This window comes from Rhincodon typus, chromosome 23, assembly GCF_021869965.1.
Source record: "Rhincodon typus isolate 14 chromosome 23, sRhiTyp1.1, whole genome shotgun sequence".
In the NCBI taxonomy this organism is placed as follows: Eukaryota; Metazoa; Chordata; class Chondrichthyes; order Orectolobiformes; family Rhincodontidae; genus Rhincodon; species Rhincodon typus.
The window spans coordinates 42654605-42679396 of NC_063354.1; the positions used below are offsets into that span (position 1 = coordinate 42654605).

A 24792-nucleotide genomic window follows, 5' to 3' on the forward strand; every position below is an offset into this window, starting at 1 on the left:
TAAATTAACCCATAGGAGTTTTAGTTCATTGCAAAACGATCCCATTTCAGCATTCAAGAAGCGTTATACCGGTGCTCTGATGAATCTGACGAAAGAGGTGTTCTGACGAAAGAGAAGGTCGAGGCGAGTACGTAAGTTAAATAGACAAGGCAGGCAAAAGCAAGGTAAGGAACAAAGGAAGCCTGATGAATTAAACAGTGTTTATTTCAATGGAAGAGGCCTGACAGGTAAGGCAGATGAACTCAGGGCATGGATGGGAACATGGGTCTGGGATATCATGGAAACATGGCTGAGAGAGGGGCAGATTGCCAGCTCAATGTTCCAGGATATAGATGCTACAGGAAGGACAGAAGGGGAGGCAAGGGAGGAAGGGGAGTTGTGCTTTTGATTAGGGAAAACATCACAGAGTACTTAGAGAGGATATTCTGGAGGGATCATCTAGTGAGGCTATATGTGTGGAACTGACAAATAAGAAGTGGGTGATCACTTTGATGGGACTGTACTATAGATCCCCACAGTCAGTGGGAAATTGAGGAGCAAATATGTAAAGCAATTGCAGATAGCTTAAGAATAATAAGGTTGTATAGCAGGGGATTTTAAATTTCCAAACACAGACTGGGACTGCCATAGTATTGAGGGTTTGGATGGGAAAAATGTGTTCAGGAAAAGTTTCTCAATCAATACGTGGATGGCTCTTCTAGAGAAGGGGCAAAACTTCTATCCTCTTGGGAAATAAGTCAGTGCAAGTGACTGAGGCGTTTGTCGGGGAGCACTTTGGGACCAGTGACCATAATTCTATTTGTTTTAAAATTATTACGGAAAAGGATAGGCCTGGTCCACAAGTTGAAGTTCTAAATTGAAGTAAGGCTAATGTTGATGGTATTAGACAGGAACTTTCAAAAGTTGATCGCGATAGGCTATTCGCAGGTAAAGGGATGTCTGGCACGTGGAAGGCTTTCAAAAGCAAGATAACATGAGTTCAGGGCCAGCACGTTCCTGTTAGAATGAAGGACAAAGCTGGCAGCAGTAAGGAACACTGGATGACGACAGATATTGAGGCTCTGATCAAGAAAAAGGAGGCGTATGTCAGGTATAGACAGCTGGGATCAAGTGAGTCCCTTGAAGAGTATAGTGGGTGTGGGAGTACACCTAAGAGGGAAATCAACACAGTGAAAAGGGGACATGAGATAGCTTTGGCAGAAAGGGTAAGGGAGAATCCAAAGAGATGTTACAAGTATATTAAAGGCAAAAGAGTAACTAGGGACAGAATTGGGCCCCTTAAAGATCAGCGAGGTCATCTGTTTGTGGAGCCACAGGAGATGGGTGAAATCCTATTTCTTGTCAGTGTTTACCATGGAGAAAGACATGGAAGCTAGAGAACTCAGGGAAAGAAATAGTAATGTCTTGAAAAGAGTCCACATTAGAGAAGTGAGGTGTCGGAGGTCTTAAAACACTAAGATAGATAAATCCTTAGTACCTGATCTAGTGTATCCCAGGACATTCTAAGAAACTAGAGAAGAAATTGCAGGGCCCCTAGCGGAAATATTTGTATCATCAACAGCCAGGGGTAAGGTGCAGAAGACTGGAGGGTGGCTAATGTTGTGCCATTATTTAAGGAAGGTTGTAAGGGAAAGGCAGGGAACTACATTCCAGTTAGCCTAATGTCAGTGGTGGCTAAGTTGTTGGAGGGGATTCTGACAGACAGGATCTACGTGCGTTTGGAAAGGCAAGAACTGATTAGGAATAGTCAATATGGTTTTGTGCGTGAAAATCATGTCTGACAAATTTGATTGGGTTTTTTGAAGAGGTGACCAAGACGATAGATGAGGGCAGAAGTGCAGTAGAAGTCGTCTACATGGACTTCAACAAGGTACTGCATTTTATACTGGTTAGTAAGTTTAGATCATATGAGATCCAGGGAGAGCTAGCCAATTGGATACAAAATTGTCTTGATGGTAAGAGACACAGGGTGGTGGTAGAGGGTTGCTTTTCCTTCTGGAGGCCTGTGCCAGTGTGGACCACAAGGATTAGCGTTGGGTCCACTGCTGTTTGTCATTTATATAAATGATGTGGACGAGAATATAGGAGGCATAGTTAGTCAGTTTGCAGATGACATCAATATTGTTGGTATAGTGGACAATGAAGAAGGATATCTAAGTGTACAATGGAATCTTGATCAATGGGGCCAGTGAATCGAGGAATGGCAGATGCAGATAAATGCAAGGGGTTTCATTTTGTTAAGACAACTACAGCAGGGCCTACACAGTTAATAGTAGGGCCTTGGAGAATATCGTCAAACAGGGAATCCTAGGGGTGCAGGTACATAATTCCTTGACATCACAGGCAGACAGGGTGGTGAAGGTGTTTAGCACCCTTGCCTTCACTGGTCACAGCACTGAGTACATGAGTTGGGATGTCACATGACAACTGTACAAGACAATGGTATGGCCACGTTCGGAGTACTGCATACAATTCTGGTCACTCTGCTAGGAAGGATGCTATCAAACCAGAAAGGGCGCAGAAGAGATTTACAGGATGTTACCAAGACTGAAAGGTTTGAATCATAAGGAGAGACTGGATAAAGCTGACACTTTCTTTCCCTGGGAGGGTCAGAGGCTGGGATTTTTAGAAAATCATGAGGGGCACAGACAAGGTGAATAGCCAAGATCTTTTCTCCAGGGTAGGGGAGTCCAAAACTAGAGGGCATGGGTTTATGATGAGAGGAGAAAGATTTAGAAGGGACCTGAGAGGTAACATTTTCACACAGAAGGTGGTGAGTATATGAAATGAGCTGCCACAGGACGTGGTGGAGGCAGGTACAATTACAACATTTAAGACATTTGGACAGGTACATGGATTGGAAAGATTTCGAAGGATATGGGCCAAATGCAGGCAAATAGGACTAGTTCAGTTTAGAAAAGCTGGTCAGCATGGACGAGTCTGGCCAAAGGACCTGTTCCCATGCTGTATGGCTCTATGACTGTTTGACTCTCTCTCAACAGTGCACAAACAGATTACTCGGATGTTCACCTCACTGCTATTCACAGTATCCAGAGCATAACAGTTGTTACATTTGCAAGCATAACTAGTCACCACCATTTAAAAAAATATGGCAGCATTATGATGATGCCACCATAGATTAATTTGCAACTGCACTTTCAAAATCTTAGTTCTCTAGCCTTTGGCACTCCATTCACCATAACATAGAACATAGAACATAACAGCGCAGTACAGGCCCTTCGGCCCTCGATGTTGCACCGACCTGTGAAACCTATCTGAAGCCCATCTAACCTAAACTATTCCATTATCATCCATATGTTTATCCAATGACCATTTAAATGCCCTTAAAATGGGCGAGTCTACTATTTTTGCAGGCAGGGCATTCCATGCCCTTACTACTCTCTGGGTAAAGAACCTACCTCTGACATCTGTCTTATATCTATCACCCCTCAATTTAAAGCTATGTCCCCTCGTGCTAGCCATCACCATCCGAGGAAAAAGGCTCCCACTGTCCACCCTATCTAATCCTCTGATCATCTTGTATGTCTCTATCAAGTCACCTCTTAACCTTCTTCTCTCTAACGAAAACAGCCTCAAAACCCTCAGCCTTTCCTCATAAGACCTTCCCTCCATACCAGGCAACATCCTGGTAAATCTCCTCTGCACCCTTTCCAATGCTTCCACATCCTTCCTATAATGCGGTGACCAGAACTGTACGCAACACTCCAAGTGCGGCCGCACCAGAGTTTTGTACAGCTGCAACATGACCTCATGGCCCCGAAACTCAATCCCTCTACCAATAAAACCTAACATACTGTACGCCTTCTTGACAACGTTATCAACCTGGGTGGCAACTTTCAGGGATCTATGCACATGGACACCGAGATCTTTCTGCTCATCCACACGACCAAGAATCTTACCATTAGCCCAGTACTCTGTATTCCTGTTACTCCTTCCAAAGTGAATCACCTCACACTTTTCCGCATTAAACTCCATTTGCCACCTCTCAGCCCAGCTCTGCAGCTTATCTATGTCCCTCTGTAACCTGCAACATCCTTCCGCACTATCCACAACTCCACCGACTTTGGTGTCATCCGCAAATTTACTAACCCATCCTTCTACGCCCTCATCCAGGTCATTTATAAAAATGACAAACAGCAGTGGCCCCAAAACAGATCCTTGAGGTACACCACTAGTAACTGAACTCCAGGATGAACATTTCCCATCAACCACCACCCTCTGTCTTCTTACAGCTAGCCAATTTCTGATCCAAACCGCTAAATCACCCTCAATCCCATGCCTCCGTATTTTCTGCAATAGCCTACCATGGGGAACCTTATCAAACGCTTTACTGAAATCCAAATACACCACATCAACCGCTTTACCCTCATCCACCTGTTTGGTCACCTTCTCGAAGAACTCAATAAGGTTTGTGAGACACGACCTACCCTTCACAAAACCGTGTTGACTATCCCTAATCAAATTATTCCTTTCTAGATGATTATAAATCCTATCTCTTATAATCCTTTCCAACACTTTACCCACAACCGAAGTAAGGCTCACTGGTCTATAATTACCAGGGTTGTCTCTACTCCCCTTCTTGAACAAGGGGACAACATTTGCTAGTCTCCAGTCTTCTGGCACTATTCCTGAAGACAATGACGACATAAAGATCAAAGCCAAAGGTTCTGCAATCTCCTCTCTAGCTTCCCAGAGAATCCTAGGATAAATCCCATCCGGCCCAGGGGACTTATCTATTTTCACACCTTCCAGAATTGCTAACACCTCCTCCTTATGAACCTCAATCCTGTCTAGTCTAATAGACTGTATCTCAGTATTCTCCTCGACTACATTGTCTTTTTCCTGTGTGAATACTGACGAAAAATATTCACTTAGCACCTCTCCTATCTCTTCGGACTCCACGCACAACTTCCCACTACTGTCCTTGACCGGCCCCAATCTTGCTCTAGTCATGCTTTTATTCCTGACATACCTATAGAAAGCTTTAGGGTTTTCCTTGATCCTACCTGCTAAAGACTTCTCATGTCCCCTCCTGGCTCTTCTTAGCTCTCTCTTTAGGTCCTTCCTGGCTAACTTGTAACTCTCAAGCGCCCATTTCTGTAGCTACTGATTTACTCAACATTACCTCCATATCCAAGTTTGATATATTTGTCCCCAGCAAAATTATACCTCTCTTTCACCCTGGTCCAACCGTATTCTCCATTCACATTAATCCAAAGGACGTAGATATTGTAATGGAAGATGTGAGAAATATATTATCATTTTCAGAATTTGGATTGTTTTAAAAAGAAAGGCATGTGGTTGTGGGCTTGTACTGAGAAGGATTTTCTTTTTTTAAAATATTCAGACAGTAGTTTTCAAACAGTGGTCTAAAATTGCTAGTTCCATGAAGACGTGATTGTGATCAAGGACTTGTGAGAATCCCTAGAGTGTGACTGGAATAAGATTTTTAAATTTCATGGTTTATGACAGACGACGTATTCACATTAAGCTATTGGTTTTATTTTGGCTTCAAAGTAGATAACTCAGAGTTCAGTTGAAAGGAATCAAATGTGGAAACAAAGTTTAGTCTTTCTCCTTGCAGGATTCTTCTTCATAGGTACTACCCTCTTTCTCTTAAATCTGCTGTTATCACCTCTTTTCTCAAAAAGCCAACCGATGATACATAAAGTTATAGAGATGCACAGCGTGGAAACAGATCCTTCGGTCCAATTTGTCCATGCTGACCAGATATCCTAATCCTAATTTTTACAAAGTACATTACACCTCCAACCTCCCTTTCCTGTCCCATGGCACTTTAACATCTTGCCATCTCTAAAACATTTGCCACCTTTACCAGAACTTCATGTCTGAATCTCTCTAATCAGATTTCTGAGTCTGCCACACTACCAAATCAGCTCTTATCAAAGTCACAAACGACATCTCGTCTTATTGTGACAGAAGTAAACTGCCCCTTTCATCTATTTTGAACTATCTATATCTGTAATCTAGCTGATCACACCATCCTCTTTCAAGGGAGGGGCACAGATAGGGTTGACAGAATGAGGCTTTTTTCATGGAGGGATCAATGGCTAGGGGCAGAGGATTTAGAGGGGATATGAGAAAAATTCATCGTGCAGAAGGTAGTGACAGTCTGGAATTGTCTGCCTGAAAGGGTGGTAGAGGATGGAATGCTCATAACAGTTAAGCAGTATTTAAACATTTAATAAGTATTTGTACATTTGCAATGCCAAGGGATACAAGACTATGAGCCAAATGCTGTAAAATGGGATCTGAATAGTTAGGTGCTTGTTTGTGACCAGCGCAGACTTGATAGGCTGAAGCATCTTTTTCTGTGCTGTAGATCACTATGACTCTGATTCTAACCCTTCTCTGTTATGCTGCAGCTGGAGAAGACTGTTTTCACCTAGTTCCATTCTCACCTATCTCAGCATGGTCAAAGAATCATCTTCCAATTGTGTCTCTTCTTGCTCCAGTATTGTTTCCTCTGGTGTACCCCCACGTTCAATCCTCAACGCACTTCTAGTTCTCATCTATATGCTGCCCCATTGATGACATCATCTGAAGTCAACTTGAAATTTCTGCCTCTGTGGCCTCTTGACTTGACTACTCTAACACAAGCCTGGCTGATGTTCCATATTCTAACCTCCAAATGTTTGAAGTCATCCAAAAGTCTGCTGCTTTTGTTTTAAGCCAAAGCAAGTTCCATTCGACTCATCACCCTTTTGCTCACTGATCTATATTTGCTCCCTGGTCATATTGTCAGATTATGATATTTTCATCCTTGTTTTAAAAATCTTTCCATGGTCTCTCCACCAACACCCACCACCACCCCCGCAAAACTCCAGCTCTATAATCAATAATCACGACCAACCACCCAATCCTCTGGGATATCTGCATTCCTTAGTTCTGGCCTCATCTGCATTTCCAATCATAATTGCTTCATCATTGATGGCTGTACCTTCAGTTGTCCAAGCCCCAAGCTCTTAGCTCCCTCTCTAAACCTCTCCCCTTCATTTTCTGCTGTTAAGATACAACCAACTCTTTAACCAATTTTTTGGTCATCTAACGTTACATCACGTTTGTACCTCAGTGTCATCCTTTGCTTTAACGTTTGCCCAATGCAGAACATGGAATGTTTCATTTCTTGAAAGACATTATATATGTTGGCATAATTTGGGAGAGTTGGCCAGCGGCTGATGGAAACTGGGACATACAGTTTCTGTGTGACAGTTACTTACGTCTGCTCCACCACTCTCTCATCTCCACGGTAGCAACTACGCAAGAGCCGCCCGCTGCTGGAATCGAACATGTGCTCCCTCAGGAAGCCAGCAGCCCGTAATGCACGTTGAATGTAACCCTTCTCCCCAAGAACTGCACCCACTCGAGCGAAACCAGAGATCATGAGACCTGTAGAAGGGATAATAAAGACCAATGATCCATGGTTAATCAATTAATAACAGGATGCACCAGCTCACCGGGACTGTCCTCTGTAGATTAAACGAAGATTTTATTAGGGGTATTCAAAATTAATGTATTGATTCCAGCCAGCAAGGGAGAGAGCACTTCCATTGACAGGAGAGTCAATAACCAGAGACAGCTTTTTTCTCTCTACAGCGAGTTGCTGTGTTCAGGAATGTCTGAAAGGGTGGTGGATTGAGATAAAATACTATCTTTCAAATGGAATATAGATAAATATTTAAGAAGAAAAATGTGCAGGGTTACAGGGAAAAGGACTGGCACCAAATTAAAACGTTCAGACAGCCAGTTCAAACTTGAAGGAGCGAATGGCCTCTTCCTGGATGGTAACATTTCTACGATTCTGAAGGAGAAATTGGATAAGCCTTTAAAATAAATAGGCTCAATGGACTAAAACAGCTGTTCTGTGTCGTATGATTCCATGGTTTTCCATTCATTTCTTCAGGCTCAATTCACCCCCACATAAAATCAAGGCACTGCTATGGACTTTCCCCCTCCCATGATTCAGCCAGGGCTTCTCTCTATTCAAATCTAACAACTGATGAGATCTTAACATCTTAAACATGACTACAGCAAGAATCTAAGCTCCTTGGCTTGACTTTATGATTTATTGTTGCCTATACGCACCTCCCACTGAAATCACCAACTCTAAATGGGGAAGCAGACAGAGTCAGTGACTAGGGAACAGTGATTTGAAGGGGAGGAGTGAGGGGGGTGCGGCAGTGGTTGGATTATCTCAATTTCAAACGGTAGAAATTTCTGTTCACCCAGTGCTGGATACTGGGAGAGTTGATAGTGAGGGGCTGCTGAGTATCAGCGGTGTATATGATGCTATGGTTCTAGATGTCGTCAATGATGGCTGCCACATAAATAAAACAATTCCAGGGAGACAAGGAGAGATTCTTGGGGGATTCTGTAAGTATTGGTGCAGATTGATATGAGAAGGCATTGCAAGTGCTCCTCTAGCAATAAATTAATAGACAAGGGTGGCTTCATGCAGCTGGATATTAGAAGAGAAAAGTTGGAGATGGATGGTGTTGTCAACCGTGTTAAAACAGGTGAAAAAAGTTGAGAAGGTAGGTGTACCATGGTCACAATCAGATAGTGTAATTTATGCCTTTGCAAATGTCCACTTCAGAACTGTGGGAGGGGCAGAAACCTAAGTGGAGATAGTTCAACTTGGAGTTGTACGAAAAACAACCTTGGATTTGGGAAGTGTCAACACATTCGAGACAGCATAAAAAGAATTACAGGACATAGTGAGAAAGCAGGAATGTGGGATTAATCCATGAAAATTAGGATTAATTACCCTTTCCCATGGCCAATTATTCACATGCCCTGAAATCAGCAAAATCCCTCTTAAATCCCCTCAGATAAAACACACACCGCTATTGTTCACAGACTGGCACCCACACTTAACCTAACTTCTCAAGTAACTTTGAGTTATACTGACTTGAAATGTTGTAGTTGGTTGGTTCACCGAGCTGGCTCGTTGTTTCGCAGACATTTCGTTACCATGCTGGGTAACATCATCAGTGCAGCCTCCGATGAAGCGCTGTTGTGTTTTCCCGCCTGTTATTTAAACTCTGGAGTCCGTTGAGCTGGATTACCTCATTTCATTACCTCACTGTTTAAATAACAGGCGGGAAAACACAATGGTGCTTCATTGGATGCTGCACTGATGATGTTACCGAGCAGGGTGATGAAAAGTCTGCGAAACAGCTCAACGAGCCACAACATCCACAACCCAAGCTACAAATCTACTCTAAAACCTTACTAACTTGAAATGTTAATCTTTTTGGGTCTGGTCCACTAACAACAATGTTGCTCTTTCAACTTTACAAGGTAGAGGTTGAGAATTTTAAGAAATAAGAACCTTAAAAGGAAACCTATTGTGCTCCATGTTCAAAAATTGAAAATTACCGTTCCCTGATGGTTCAATTGATAAATAGTCTGCCCCAGTAGAAACAAGACTCCCCTTTACAGTTAATTTAAATCAACCTGTTCAGGCGTGATACACCTCCAGGACAGGTAAAACTTGAACTTGGACCTTCCAGCCCAGATGTAGGGAGACTATTACTGCACCACAGACCCTAATGTCGTTCATGACCATGGAACTTCCCAAAGCATTTTACAACTCCCAAGTACTTCTGAAGTGTCACCATTTTCATAAAGTAAGAAAATAAACAGCTAATTTGCACAGGGCAAGATCCGACATACAAAGGCATCAATGTTATTATCTGGGATAATCAAGAAACCACTGGTAACAATTGCTTTTACACTGGGAAAAGGTAATCGCTGCTGGTTCCAATCATTTAACATCCGACTGGTCTGCAACCAATATCAATTCCCCAAATGGGGAAAGACAAGTAGCTGGGACCAACTGTTTTCAACTGTCCTACGTATTAGTTGATGACTGTTTCAAACATTTCAGTTAATTTTTTGGTCATGCAGGTTCAAGTATAAAGATTGACAAGCATACCAAGGAGAACTGCTCACTCTTCTTCAAAACAATGAAACAACACCTTGTCTAATCATCTGAGAGGGTACACCTGAGTGCTCCATTTCACATCATGTGAAAGATGGCACACATGTGAAGGTTAAATATGGAGGTGTCAGCCCACTGCCTCTGTGAAAGGTCAGCAGCACCAGGACTGGAAAGGGAGAAAATATCATGGGAAAGAAATTCTTCTTGTGTTAAAAAAAAAGCACTAACATTGTAGAAAAACCATCAATTTACCATTCAATTGCTGCTAATGAGCTGCACACATCCTGGCAAGTGGTGAGGATTCCATCACACTCTTGACTTATGCCTTGTAGATGGCGGACAGGCTTTGGGAAGTTAGGAAGTGAGTTACTTGTTGCAGTATTCCTAGGCTCTGACTTGCTGTTATAGCCACTGTGTTTATGTGGTGAATCCATGAGAGTTTCTGGTCAATGGTAATCCCAAGAATGTTGATAGTGGGGGATTCAGTGATGGTAACACCATTGAATGTCAAAGGGTAGTGGTTAGATAGTCTCTTGTTGGACATGGACATTGCTTGGCATTTGTGTGGCACGAATTTTACTTGCCACTTTTCAGCCCGTGTCTGCATATTGTCCAGATCTTGTTGCATCTGAACATGGTCTGCTTCAGTATCTGAGGAATCGTGAATGGTGCTGAACACTGTACAAGCATCAGCAAACATCCCCACTTCTGACTTTATGTTAGAGAGGTCATTGATGAAACAGCTGAAGATGGTTAGGCCTAGGACATTACCAAGAGGAATTCATGTATAGATGTCCTGGAACTGTGATGACTAACCTCCAACACCACAACAATCTTCCTATGTGTCAGGTATGACTCCAACCAGTGGAGAGGTTGCCCCCGATACCCATTGTTACCAGTTTTGTTAGAGCTCCTTGATGGCACACTCAGTCACATGCAGCCTTGATGCCAAGGGCTGTCACTCTCTCCTTATTTCTGGAATTCAGCTCTTTTGTCCATGTTTGAACCAAGGCTGTAATGAGGTCAGAAGCTAAGTGGCCCTAACAGAAACCAAACTTGGCATCAGACAGCACATTATTGCTGAGCGGGTGCAGCTTGATAGCACTGTTGATGACACCTTCCATCACTTTACTGATGATCAAGACTAGACTGATGGGGCAGTAATTGGATGGGTTGGATTTTATGTCCAGGATACACCAGGGAAATTTTCTACATTGTTGGGTAGATGCCAGTGTTGTAACTGTATTAAAACAGTCTAGGATTTCGTACTCACTGGTTTGTCATGATTGTGTTCTGTTAATGCTACCTTATTGGCAGATAAATCCTAAGCAGAATACAAAAGGCTGTTAAGGTAATAGACAGAAATTTGGTTTATAAAACTTCATCCCATCTACAGACAAAAGGCCAGTACACCTCAAATGAGTGTGTACACACACATCACGTACACAAAATTGGTCTTTACAAACACTGTTCTTTTCTCAGAACAGAGCTTCAGCTGTCCTGAGTGACAACTCTTTGTAATTTTCTTCAAGAAACCTGTAAACAATTCAAGATTACTACTCAAAACTGGAAATCCAAATCCCCTGGTTTTGCCCATGTGTCAGTGTGTCTTGGCAGCATCCAGACAGTTCCACACAAGGGGAATATGCTCAAACAAATTTGGCAATATTAAAGCAAACAGGACCTTTGTCAACAGTTTTTGCCCCACGGTGCAGAGTTGACATTCAAGATCATCACTTCCTCTCTCTCTCAAACTCTCTCGTTCCCAGGAACTAGTTCACAAAAATCAACATTATTTTAACAGTCTCCTTTGATGCTATCCAAGCATTTCTCATTAATGAATCTTAGTTGCTGTCTTACCTTCTACTACTGTGGTACACTGCTTCCCTTAGTTCAAGCCTTTCACTTGGGGCTTCTTTAGTCAATTAAACTATGCTCACTCATTTGGGTAATCTTAGTCCAAATCTAACTTACAACACTTTTTATTTACATGGGACAACTGAGAACATTTTGTAGTGAGGACAGGGCATTATGGATACTCAACAGCAGGCAGGTTAATTTAGGGAATAGGAGCCAAAGATGTGGAAGAAGAATTACAGTGAATCTGTTTGGAAGTAGGAAGAGACAGGATACAATGCTGAGGGATTTGTACAGTCGGGGAAGGTGAGGCAGAGCAATTTAGGCACAGATGAGATGAGACAAAAGAGTCTCAGATGAGCGAAGGTGAGAAGAAAGCATCAGAGTGCATGGCAGCAGAGAAAATGACGTGGTACAGTAAACAGGATTGGAGAATGAGGAATAAATCAATATTAAAATGGAGATGCTTGAAAGCAAAGACACAGGCTGAACAGATAGCAACTGAAGATTTGAAAACTAAAGGATTTGCCTAAGGAAGATGTTAGGGAGCAAAATAAATACAGCAAAAGGTAAAACACAAAATGCTGGCAACACTCAGCAGGACATGCAGCATCTGTGTGGAGAAAAACAGAGTTTACATTTTAGATCACTGATTGCCTACTAAGACGTAACAGATCTGCATGCTGCCATGGCAGCACAATCAAATGTGTGTTGAAATGATAACTGCATATTCGATAGTGTGGAATATGAGAGTTATGGTGCAAAGATTGGTGTTAGTGTAGATACTTTGTCATCAGGGAGCTGACCAGTCAAGCATATTGACCTCAGCACTGTAAGGTATTTTGAATTTCCTAATTAAAAAATGTTTAAGGTGTAAGCGCTGCCAAATGTATGTTTAATTCTTTTGAATAATAGGTATGTTTGATAAACTTGTGAAAACCTCACAATTGAAGCAGTCAGCACCTTTATTTAGGAGTGACTTATAAGTAAGATCATAATTCTCTTAAAAGAATTGTTCCAAAAGAGTTGGTAAAGCATTACTCTGCCTCCAGTCTGTGCTATCTTGAGCTGGTGTTTATTTAACGCTAACTATGAGGAGAAAATAAAGGTGAATGGAATGCTTTTGCAGCATGTTCTTGACAGCACACTGAAACATCACTCTGTGAGGTTCTTTGTTACCAGTGAAAGCATTAGCTTTTTCTAAACTCAATAAAAATTGAACAATAGTATTCATTGCAGATCTGCAAATTACAGTTGTCACCTTGTGCAAGCTAAACTCAGAATCTCTTTCATAATGAGACAAAGCTTGCTGTCGTTCCCAAACCAACATGGACACATCAGCACTCCTAGTACAACAACAATTTTCAGTTGCATAGCAACTTACATTTATACAGTGGCAACAGCATAGTTAACCTGTTAACCCTAAGAATCAGAGCAGCCCACAAACCAACAACCACCCTGCGACAGCTACTGACGAATGTAAAGGATCCCATACCCACAACCAATAAAACTAACGTAATATACTTGCTCACTGAGGTGGCTTGTTTTCTTTCAGACGTTTTGTCACCATGCTAGGTAACATCATCAGTGTGGCCTCCGATGAAATGACGCTGTTCTACTCCGCTTAGAATTTATACTGTCCAGTCCGTTACGGTGAGTAGTGTCATTTCCAGTTTTGTTCTGTATGGGTTTGTATATGGGGTCCAATTTTATGTGTTTGTTGATTGCATTATGGGTGGAGAACTATGCCTCCAGGAATTCCAGTGCGTGTCCATGTTTGGCTTGGGCTACTATGGTTACGTTGTCCCAGTTAAACTGATGGCCTTCATGGTCCAAGAATACTGATATGAGGGAAAGTTTGTCGTGCCGTTTTGCTGCTAGTTGATGTTCACGTATTCTGATGGCTAGTTTCCTTCCTGTTTGTCCAATTAATGCTTGTGGCAGTCATTGCATGGTGTTTGTAAACTACATTGGTTCTGCATGTTGTGGGAACCGGGTCTTTAATCCTTGTGACTGTTTGTCATAGACTGGCTGCAGGCTTGCGTGCTACCACGATTCCTACTGGTTGCAGGAGACATAACGAACTTTCCTTAATATCAGTACGCTCCGACCATGAAGGCCATCAGTTTAACTGGGACCAAGTTACCATAGTAGCCCAAACCAAACACAGACAAGCACGGGAATTCCCAGAGGCATCATTCTCAACTCATAATGCTATCAACAAACACAGAATTGGACCCCATATTTAAATCCATACAGAACAAAACCGAAACTCACCATAACGGACTAGACAGTATAAATTCCAAGCAGAGTAGAACAACATTGCTTCATCGGAGGCCTCACTGATGACATTACCTAGCACGGTGATGAAACGTCTGAACGAAAACAAGCCAGCTCGGCAAGCAAGTCAACAACCTCATCCACCTGAGCTACAGATCTTTGCTAAAACCTTAAACTAATGTAATATACAAAATACCACACAAGGACTGTGAGAAACATTGCATAGGCCAAACTGGAAGAAAACTGACAATAGGCATACATGAACACCAACTAGCCACCAAGAGACACGACCAGTTCTCAATGGTCTCAGTAAATACAGACAATGAAGGACACAAATTCAACTGAGACAACACATCCATAATAGCACAAGCCAAAAGAGACATGCAGGGAATTCCTGGAGGCCTGGCATTCCAACCGGAGCTCCATCAACAAACACATTTGAATTGGACCCGATATACAAATCACTGAAAACCAGAACTGGAAGTGATGCCAACCACTCCAGCAAACCGAGGCATATAAATAACAAGCGGGACAGAACACTAGCTTCACTGTTACCTGGAAGGGAGACAAAACATCTGCAATCAACGCACAGGCTTAGCGAGCAAGTCATCTACAACCCGACCTACAAATCTTCTCAAATCTTCAAGCGCCTATGGGTGCAACACCTTCAAACTGGCTGCAGATGGGAGACAAATGCCATACGTCTCAGCGTGACCCACAAACAACTATACTTCCTACATGAATGCATCAGAAAACAGGTACTACCAGAATATTTAAAATATAAACCACCTATCAACAATCATCAAGGAGAACAGCTGCACAGAACGGCCACAGAATGCTAAGAGTTACGATCAATGATGCCCATAACTGCCTCCACAAATTTGAGCGGGAAATCACGCGCCAAAAAACTTGGTACTCCAAGACAGCTAACCAAGAATGGACAACCACACTGAAATAAGCTAACACCATACAACAAGAAAAGACCAGAACAAAGAAAGGAATAGCCCTATAAGAAAAACTACCCAAACTCACCCAACAACAACAACACAGACAATACAGAAACTTGCATTAAGAACATCTCAGACCGACCACTTACAAACATTGAGAATACCGTCCTAGTACCCGGACTGAATTATAACTACAAGAGACGCCAAGAAAAACTGACTTCCTGGCTGCACAGGAATCAACACTTAACAACGGACTCAACAGAGGAAATACAACAGACCATCAGACAGGCAATAATCCCAACACTGAACAGAAGACGTAAGTGGAACACATTCAACACAGAAGAAAGGCCTGGAAAGACTCAAGAAAGACAAAAACATTGTAATGTTACCAGCAGACAAAGGATGCATGACAGTAATCCTTAATAGAGCCCAATACATCGAGAAAGCTAACGCTCAAATGGCAGATACTGACACCTACCAACAGATGGCGATTGACTCAAGACCGCAGTTAGAGAAACGGATTACAACAACGCTGAGAACTTGCACAACTCAGGAGATATCAGCAAGACAGACTACCAAAAAAAAAATGAAGCCGGAGGGATCCAACACACCCCACTTCTACGGACTCCGTAAGGTACGCAAGCCAGGGTCCCCCTCAGACCTATTGTTTCACTACCTGGTATGACAACATATAGACTAGTCAAAGAACTACAACGGAAACTGAAATACTTAGTAGACAACACTACACAGTCCATCCAGTCCTCCCAAGAATTCCTCAACATCATCAAGGACTCCAGAATAGTACTGCACAAGATAATTATATCCTTTGACGTAACAGCATTATTTACGCCCATAAACATCAACCTAGCCAAAGAGACAATTGTCACACTGCTGGACGAATCAAGAAGGCAGGCACCCCACGACACCGACAGCATCAACAAGGACCCTGAAACTGCTGGATCTGTGCCTTGCAACCCACTTCAGCTTCAACGACTGTATATTCAAACAAATCAACGGAACATCAATGGGATCCCCAATATTGGGATTGATTGCAGAAGTGGTAATGCAAAGGTGAGAACAAAGTGTTCCCCACGATATACTATACAAACGCGGGCCCACTATATAGATGACACCTTTGTGATTATCAAACACACAAGACTAGAAGAAACCCATCGAAACAAACAACATCCTCACTGGAATAAAATTCACAGAAGAAGAAGAGAACAATAACCGACTATCCCTCCTAGACATAATGGTGGAATGTAAGAACAATGGGGAACTCCAAACCAGAGTACACAGAAAGACCAACCATACAGATCAGATACTTAATTAGACCAGCAACTACCCCAATGCCCATAAACAGAGCTGCATCAGGATATTATTCAAACCAGCCGCAACACACTGCTGCAACCCGGAATTGCGCAAAGCAGAACAGGAGCATTTATACGGAGTTTTTAAAAGGAACGGATACCCAAAAAGCACAATCTGCCGTTAATTGTTATTCCTAGATATCAGGGTAGCCCAAAAACCAACAACCACCCTCTGACAGCTACTGATTAACGTAAACAGCCCCATACCCACAACCAATATAACTAACGTAATATACAAAATAACATGCAAAGTGAGAAACATTACATAGGCCAAACTGGAAGTAAACGATAAGCATAGGTGAACACCAACTAGTCACCAAGAGACACGACCAGTTTTCACTGGTCTCAATACACACGGACAAAGAAGGACACGAATTTGACTGGAACAACACATCCATGATAGCACAAGCCAAACAGAGACATGCCAGGGAATTCCTGGAGGCCTAGCATTCCAACCAGAACTCCATCAACAAACACATTGAACTGGACCCGATATACAAACCACTGAAAAACAGAACTGAAAGTGAAATCAACCGCCCCAGCAAACTGAGACATATAAAAAACAAGCCGGTCAGAACATCAACGCTTCACCAGATAATCTTTTTTAGTGATGTTGGTTGAGGGAGATATATTAGCTAGGACACTAGGCAGGATTCCCTGGATCTTCTTTTAAATAAAACCATGGAATCTTTCATATCTATTTGCAAAGGAAGGTGGAGTCTTAGTTAAACATCCCGCTTGAAAGGCACCATCTCTGACAATGCTACATTTTCTCAACAGAACAGTACAGCACAGGAACAGGCCCTTTTGACCCATCATGTCTGTGCCAACCACAATGCTATTCTAAACTAATCCTATCTGCTTGCACATGGTCCATTGTTCTTGTCTATTTCTTGCATCTGTTTAAATGCCTCTTCAACTTAGGTGCTGTGGATTGTCAACAAAGGCCTGAGCTCAAAGTCTCTGGAGTAGGATTTGAAACCACCCCATATTAACTTAAAGACCATCAAACTTGGGGAAGTTTGGTACCACAAATGCTACTCAATCTCACGGGTTTCTCTAGCTTTTTGGTTTTTGTTTCAGAGTTTTACCATTTGCAGTATGTTGGTGTTTCTTTTTAGCAATACGAGTGGCTGGTCCATCTCTGGGCTAGGAACAGCTAGCCAGAGTTCTACCTACTATCCCCCAGCAGGAAAGTGTGCACTTGCAGATGTCAGAAGAGGGGGGGATTGAGACAGGCTTTGATGTTGGCTGTGGTTGAACAGCTTGTCAATCTTCACAGAATATGCTTATGTACAAAACAGGAATTTTGACAAAAGTAGGCTGAGGGTTACCTATTAGAGGTCTTTTAGCATTAGGAAAAGTTTTGATTGAGCTGTGAGAGAGAGGGAGAGGAGTTAAACCGCAGGTCATCGATTTAAGGTCGTTGCCAATAAATCGAACAGAGAATTCAGAAGAAGATTCTTTATCAGAAAGTGCTGAGGATGTGCAGCCCACAATCTTAGGAAGCCATTGAGGTAAAAAGAATAGATTCGTTTAACTGTAAGTTGAGTAAGCATATGAAGAAAGTGGAGTAGAGGGTATTGCTGATAGAGTGGATAAGGAAGAAAAAGGGTAAGAGAGATCTGATCACGCATAAAGAGTAAATGTTTGAAGTTCAACCTAAAGAAGCATCAGGAGCAACACTCCATAGCCGTGCATGAGAAAGTAAATGTGCTGTAATCTTAGCTAATATGCACATGTATCCACTCGCCCCTTTTGTGGTCATGGGAGGTTTCTTGGCAATATTTAACTTGAGTAGCTGCAGACTTATCAAGTTACTGAAGAGTGTGCATTTATTCAGCACCTTTTACAATATTCCAAAGCACCAACATCCAATGAAGTTCTTTTTGAAGTTCTAATGTAGGGAAATGCAGCAGCCAATTTGCACACAACAAGGTCCTAGACAAGTTCCTACAAACAACTATAAAACAGATCTAGTCATTTTCATACTGACATTGATTCAGGACACTGGTGAGAACTTCTAATTGTTCTTCAAAACAGCACTGTGGAATCTTTTGTACCCAAATGGGAAGGTTGATGAGGCAGACAACACTAACCTCCGACAGTGCAGCACTCCTTCAGTACTACACTGGATAGATATTGTAAACAATGGAAAGAATGGAGTGGCACTTAAACCCACAACCCTCAAACTCAGGAGTGGTGCGCTACTTATTGGTTTGGGGCTGACACGTTTTTAATTCTCTGCTGGAAAGGGTGCAAAAAATATTTACAAGGAAGTTACTGAGACTAGAGGCTTTGAGTGATAGGGAGGGGGTGCATAGGCTGGGACCTTTTTTCCCTGGAGTGTAGGATGGTTGAGGGATGACGCTACAGAGGTTTATAAATTGTGACAAGGCACAGATAAGGTGAATAGCCAAGGTGTTTTCCCCAGCTTAGGCACGTCCAAAACTAGAGGGCATAGGTTTAAGATGAGAGGGGAAAAATTTAAAAAGGAACCAAGGGGAAACTTGTTTACACAGAGGGTGGTGCATGTGTGGATCGAGTTGCCTGAGGAAGTGGTGGAGGCTGGTACAATTACAACATTTAAGCCATTTGGACAGGTACAGGAATAGGAAAGGTTTAGAGGGACATAGGCCAAACGCAGGGATGTTGGACAAGTTCAGTTTAGGAAATCTGGTCATCATGGATGAGTTGGACCAAAGGGTCGGTTTCTGTGCTGTATGACTCTATGACTCTACATTACTGCAAACACATTAGAACAAGCTTAAAGCAGAACATTACCATTACAAGTGGGGACACAGGCTCAAACACGACAAAAGCAAACTTAAGACTGATGTTACGTTAATCATGCTAAGTATGATCCATATAGAGGTAGATGTCTGGGGAGGATACCAGGATGAAAAAGCCTGCTAAACATTTGTAATGGAAAGGTTGCATTTATTGCGATCGATGAGCTGGCATTCGTCCTTATATTGTGGGATCAATCGCCCAGTCCTGTGACACGTCTCCAGCACGATAGAAAATCAGAAGAAGCATTTTGTTAGAATTAATCATATAATAAAACTATTGCAATATTGTCTTAATTCCTGAAAATATTTACTGTCTCTTTTCCTCATCTCATGTGATTTATAAAATGGTTACTAATTCTAGACTTATCTGCAGTGAACTTATAAAATCAATCTGGTGCAAGGTATGATGATTTTCAAACTGACCAGTTAAAACCTGATGTCTTGCTTTTAAAAAGTTAACTGATCCAAGCCCAATCTGTTATAGCTTTTTAAAATGAGTATTAATTCTAATATGATCTCTTCAGATTTACAAACGATGGGTACCCAAATAGGAAGGGTTTGGAGGGATATGGGCCAAATGCTGTCAAACGGGACTAGATTAATTTGGGATATCTGGTCAGCATGGACGAGTTGGACCGAAGGGTCTGTTTCCATGGTGTACATCTCTATGACTCTAAATGATTCAATCTCATCTAGAACAATTTTAAAATAGCTGACGGTTCCAAACCAGTCTCTTGTGATTCTTAAGAAGTTGCATGATTCTTGCCTGATCAGTGTTTTATTACAAATGAAGTACAGGTGCCTATTGCTGTTACCACAGATTTTGCTGCCCTCTGCAGGTTAATATAAAATTAAGATCTTTGTAGAAAACTGCACCGTAGAACCCAGAAAGTATGAATGTCAATAGAGGGGAGGCTATCAAACTATCCACTCAGATTCCATCTCTCTCTGCTTTTTCTCAAAGATTTTTCATCAAAAATTATTTAACCAATTGCCTCTTAGATTATGCAGCCATAAGCCACATTACAGGATATGAGGTCATCTGGCATTTTTCCAGGCAAAGTGTCTGCATGTGCTGTGTGCTGGACCCTGGTGAAGTCAGACAGTCAGAGTTTGGAGACATTTAACAAGTCCCGTAATACCAATCAAGGAATAGCAGCAAGTTCTTGCGGTATCCTTGCCAACATTTTTCATTCATCCAACACCAAGACCAGATTCTTTGATCATCCAACTCTCTGTACAAAACAGTTTCCATATTTCCTATGTGGCAGTCGCTGCAGTGTTCTGAGTACAGTGATGTAATGGTTATGTTACTGGACCAGTAGCCCAAGGATCTAGATTAATAACTGAGGGAACTTGAGCCTCCGTAAGTGAATCATCACTCACTGAAAGAGGGCTACTAGAACATAAAGAAAAAGGTGCATTTATATGGCATCCTTTCTGTCCGCAAAATACTTCACAATAACAAGAGACTTTTGACATACACCACTGTTGCACTATAGGAAATGTAACAGACAACTTGTACATAGCAAACCCTCACAAACAACAATGTGATAATGACCAAGATAATATGTTTTTGTGATAGTAGGAACTGCCGATGCTGGAGAATCTGAGATAACAAGGTGTAGAGCTGGATGAACACAGCAGGCCAAGCAGCATCAGAGGAGCAGGAAAGCTGACGTTTCAGGTCTGGACCCTTCTTCAGAAATGGGGGAGGGGAAGGGGAATCTGAAATAAATAGAGAGAGAGGGAGAGGCGGATGGAAGATGGATAAAAGGAGCAGATAGGTGGAGAGGAAACAGACAGGTCAAGGAGGTGGGGATGGAGCCAGTAAAGGTGTGGAGTTAGGGTGGGGGTTGGTCAGTCCAGGGAAGACGGACAGGTCAAGGAAGTGGGGATGAGGCTGGTAGGTAGGAGGTGGGGGTGGGGGTTGAGGTGGGAGGAGTGGATAGATGGGAGAAAGGGCGGACAGGTTAGGGAGGCAGGGACGAGCTCGGTTGGTTTTGGGATGCGGTCGGGGGAGGAGATTTTGAAGCTTGTGAAGTCCACATTGATACCATTGGGTTACAGGGTTCCCAATGAAATATGAGGTGCTGTTCCTGCAACCTTCAGGTGGCATCATTATTGCACTGGAGGAGGCCCAGGATGGACATGTCATACGAGGAGTGGGAAGGGGGAGTTGAAGTGGTTCGCGACTGGGAGGTGCAGTCGTTTGTCACGAGTCGAGTGTAGGTGTTCCACAAAGCGGTCTCCAAGCCTCCGCTTGGTTTCCCCGATGTAAAGGAGGCCACATCGGGAACAGCAGATACAGTATACCACGTTAGCAGATGTGCAGGTGAACATCTGTTTGATGTGGAAGGTTTTCTTGGGGCCTGGGATGGGGGTGAGGGGGGAGGTGTAGGGGCAGGTGTAGCACTTCCTGCGGTTGCAGGGAAAAGTGCCGGGGGTGGTGGGGCTGGTGGGGAGTGTGGAGCGGACAAGGGAGTCACGGAGAGAGTGGTCCCTGCAGAAGGCAGATAAGGGTGCGCCTCCATCGCACCTGCTCCCAAGATGAGGCTTCCACTCCCGGACATCCCAGATGTCCTCGTTTATCAAGGATCACAACTTCCCCTCCACAGTGGTCGAAAACACCCCCGACCGTGTCTCTCGCGTTTCCCGCAACTCATCCCTCACACCCCCTCCCAGCAACAACAACCAAAACAGAATCGCCCTTGTCCTCACGTTCCACCCCACCAACCTCCGGATCCAACACGCCATCCTCTGGCACTTCCGCCATCTGCAATCTGACCCCACTACCAAAGACATTTTTCCCTCCCCACCCTTAGCTGCCTTCCAGAGGGATCACTCTCTCCGTGACTCCCTTGTCCGCTCCACACTCCCCACCAGCCCCACCACCCCTGGCACTTTTCCCTGCAACCGCAGGAAGTGCTACACCTGCCCCTACACCTCCCCCTCTCACCCCCATCCCAGGCCCCAAGAAAACCTTCCTCAAACAGATGTTCACCTGCACATCTGCTAATGTGGTATACTGTATCCGCTGTTCCCGATGTGGCCTCCTCTACATTGGGGAAACCAAGCGGAGGCTTGGAGACTGCTTTGTGGAACACCTACACTCGGTTCACGACAAACAACTTCACCTCCCAGTCGCAAACCACCTCAGCTCCCCCTCCTACTCCTTGGACGACATGTCCATCCTAGGCCTCCTCCAGTGCCACGATGATGCCACCCGAAAGTTGCAGGTCAAAGGTTGAAATATCAGGAGCACCTCATATTTCGCTTGGGAACCCGGCAGCCCAATGGTATCAATGGGGACTTCACAAGCTTCAAAATCTCCCCTCACCTAACCGCATCCCAAAACCAACTCAGCTCATCCCCGCCTCCCTAACCTGTCCGCCCTTTCTTCCATCTATCCACTCCTCCCACCTCAACCCCCACCCCCACCCCAGCTGCCTACCTACCAGCCTCATCCCCGCCACCTTGACCTGTCTGTCTTCCCTGGACTGACCAACCCCCACCCTCACTCCCCATCCACACTCACCTTTACTGGCTCCATCCCCACCTCCTTGAACTGTCCGTCTCGTCTCCACCTATCTGCTCCCTAATCCATCTTCCATCCTCCTCCCTCTCTCTCTATTTATTTCAGAATCCCCTTCCCCTCCCCCATTTCTGAAGAAGGGTCCAGACCCGAAATGTCAGCTTTCCTGCTCCTCTAATGCTGCTTGGCCTGCTGTGTCCATCCAGCTCTACACCTTGTTATCTAATATGTTTTTGTGTTGTTAATTGTGGGATAAAGATTGGTCAGGAAAAACTCCCTCACAGCCCTTGGGAAAAGTGCCACACAATCACTTGCACCTGATATTTCCAGTCTCGCACTCAATTGTCAGCCTTGACCGTGTGCTCATGTACCTGGAGCGGGCCCTCAACTCACGACCTTCTGGCTTAAAGGCAAGGGTGATAGGACCAAGTTAGAGCTAATACACTGTACAAGTCCTTCCACAAGAAATTAAATACTTAATATCAGTTTACTATTTTCCATCAAGCTGATAAATCTAGTAACGAGCAAGGATCTTCCCTCCTGTGCAAATACATTATACATTCTTACTTTGCTATGCAAGCCTTTGGCAATGGAATAACACTTTCACTCACTGAAATGGCTGTTGGGTAGCTTGCAAAGCCAAACAGCATTTGAATATTATAAAGCATGCTGAAAGATCATTCATTTTCTTTCCCTGCAAGCCTTTGATCACTGAGTATCTAATTCAGTTCAGAAAATTTCACAATTTTCAAGTTTTTATGCTCCCTATGTGATGGATGTTAACATCGAGTAAAATGCTTTCAAATTCAAGGGCGTGAAATCTTTATCCAGTGCTCTCAGGTTCAGTCTCTCACAGCTTAAATGCAAAGTAAGGTTATCACCATACTGTCCCATCAGGCACCTGCAGGTCAGAATACAATGGCCTCTATACCGTTCATTGAATCACATGGTGGAGTCCATCGTGTCTATTTTGGTTCTTTGAGGAACAAACTAATTAGTTCTAATTCCCTACTCTTTGTCCACAACCCTGTAATTTGGTCCTTTGCAATATTTCTTAAATTTCTTTTTGAAAGCTACTATTGAATCTGCCCGCGACCCTTTTAGCCAGCACATTCCAGATCACAACAACTCACTGTGTATTTTTTTCTCCCCATCATATCTCTTCCAGTTCTTTTGCCATATATCTCCTTTCTCCTCAAGTGAGAATTCCCCACCACTGTGGTTGACAGGGCCCTCAGCTGTGTCCGACCCATCTCCGGCACTTCAGCAGTCACCTTCCCCACCTTCCCAGAACATCAGTACAGATCCCATTGCCCACCGTTTCCATTGACCAGTCTCTGTATTCAAATAATCATCCTCTGCCACCTCCAGCAGAATGCTGCCATCAAACACACCTTCCCCTCCCCTCCTCTGTCAGCATTTTGCAGGGACCATTCCTTCCATTATACTTTGGTCCACTTCTCTATCAATCCTAATACTTTCTCACTACCCCATGCAACCTTCCCATGCAATCGCAGAAGGTGCAACACCTGCTCATTCACCATTTTCCTGTCCAAGGTCCCAATTTACATTTTACTTGTATTTCTCTAAATCTAGTCTGAACATTCACTGATCACAATGTGATCTCCTTTACAGTGGCGAAACCAAAGGCTGACTGGGTGACTGTTTTGCAGGACACCTCCACTGTATCCACAAGAATGACCCTGACCTTCCAGTTCCTTGCCTTTTCAATAAACCACCTTGCTGTCATGCTAACATTTCTGACCTGGGCCGACTGCAATGTTCCAACAAAGCACAACTTAAGCTGAGAAACAGCACCTTATTTTCAATTTAGGCACTTTATAGCCTCTAGGATTCAATATTGAATTACACAACTTCAGAGTCTTACCACACACTGCTTGCCTTTCATTTTTCTCAGATTCTCACCCCTCCCCTACCCGTGGCTTTGTCTCATTTGTGGCTTGTTATTTAGCTCTCATTCTCTCCCTTTCACACCCTAATTTACACCCATTTTACATCACTA

General features: G+C 43.3%; 1 protein-coding gene across 1 annotated transcript in view; it reads right to left on the reverse strand.

The window, feature by feature from the left end:
* spata20 (spermatogenesis associated 20) overlaps positions 1–24792 on the reverse strand; it is a 194917-nt gene that overhangs the window by 88307 nt on the left and 81818 nt on the right. Inside the window, exon 12 of the mRNA XM_048611134.1 lies at positions 7263–7431. Coding sequence (XP_048467091.1) covers positions 7263–7431 — 169 coding nt within the window. The remainder of the gene's footprint in view (positions 1–7262; positions 7432–24792) is intronic.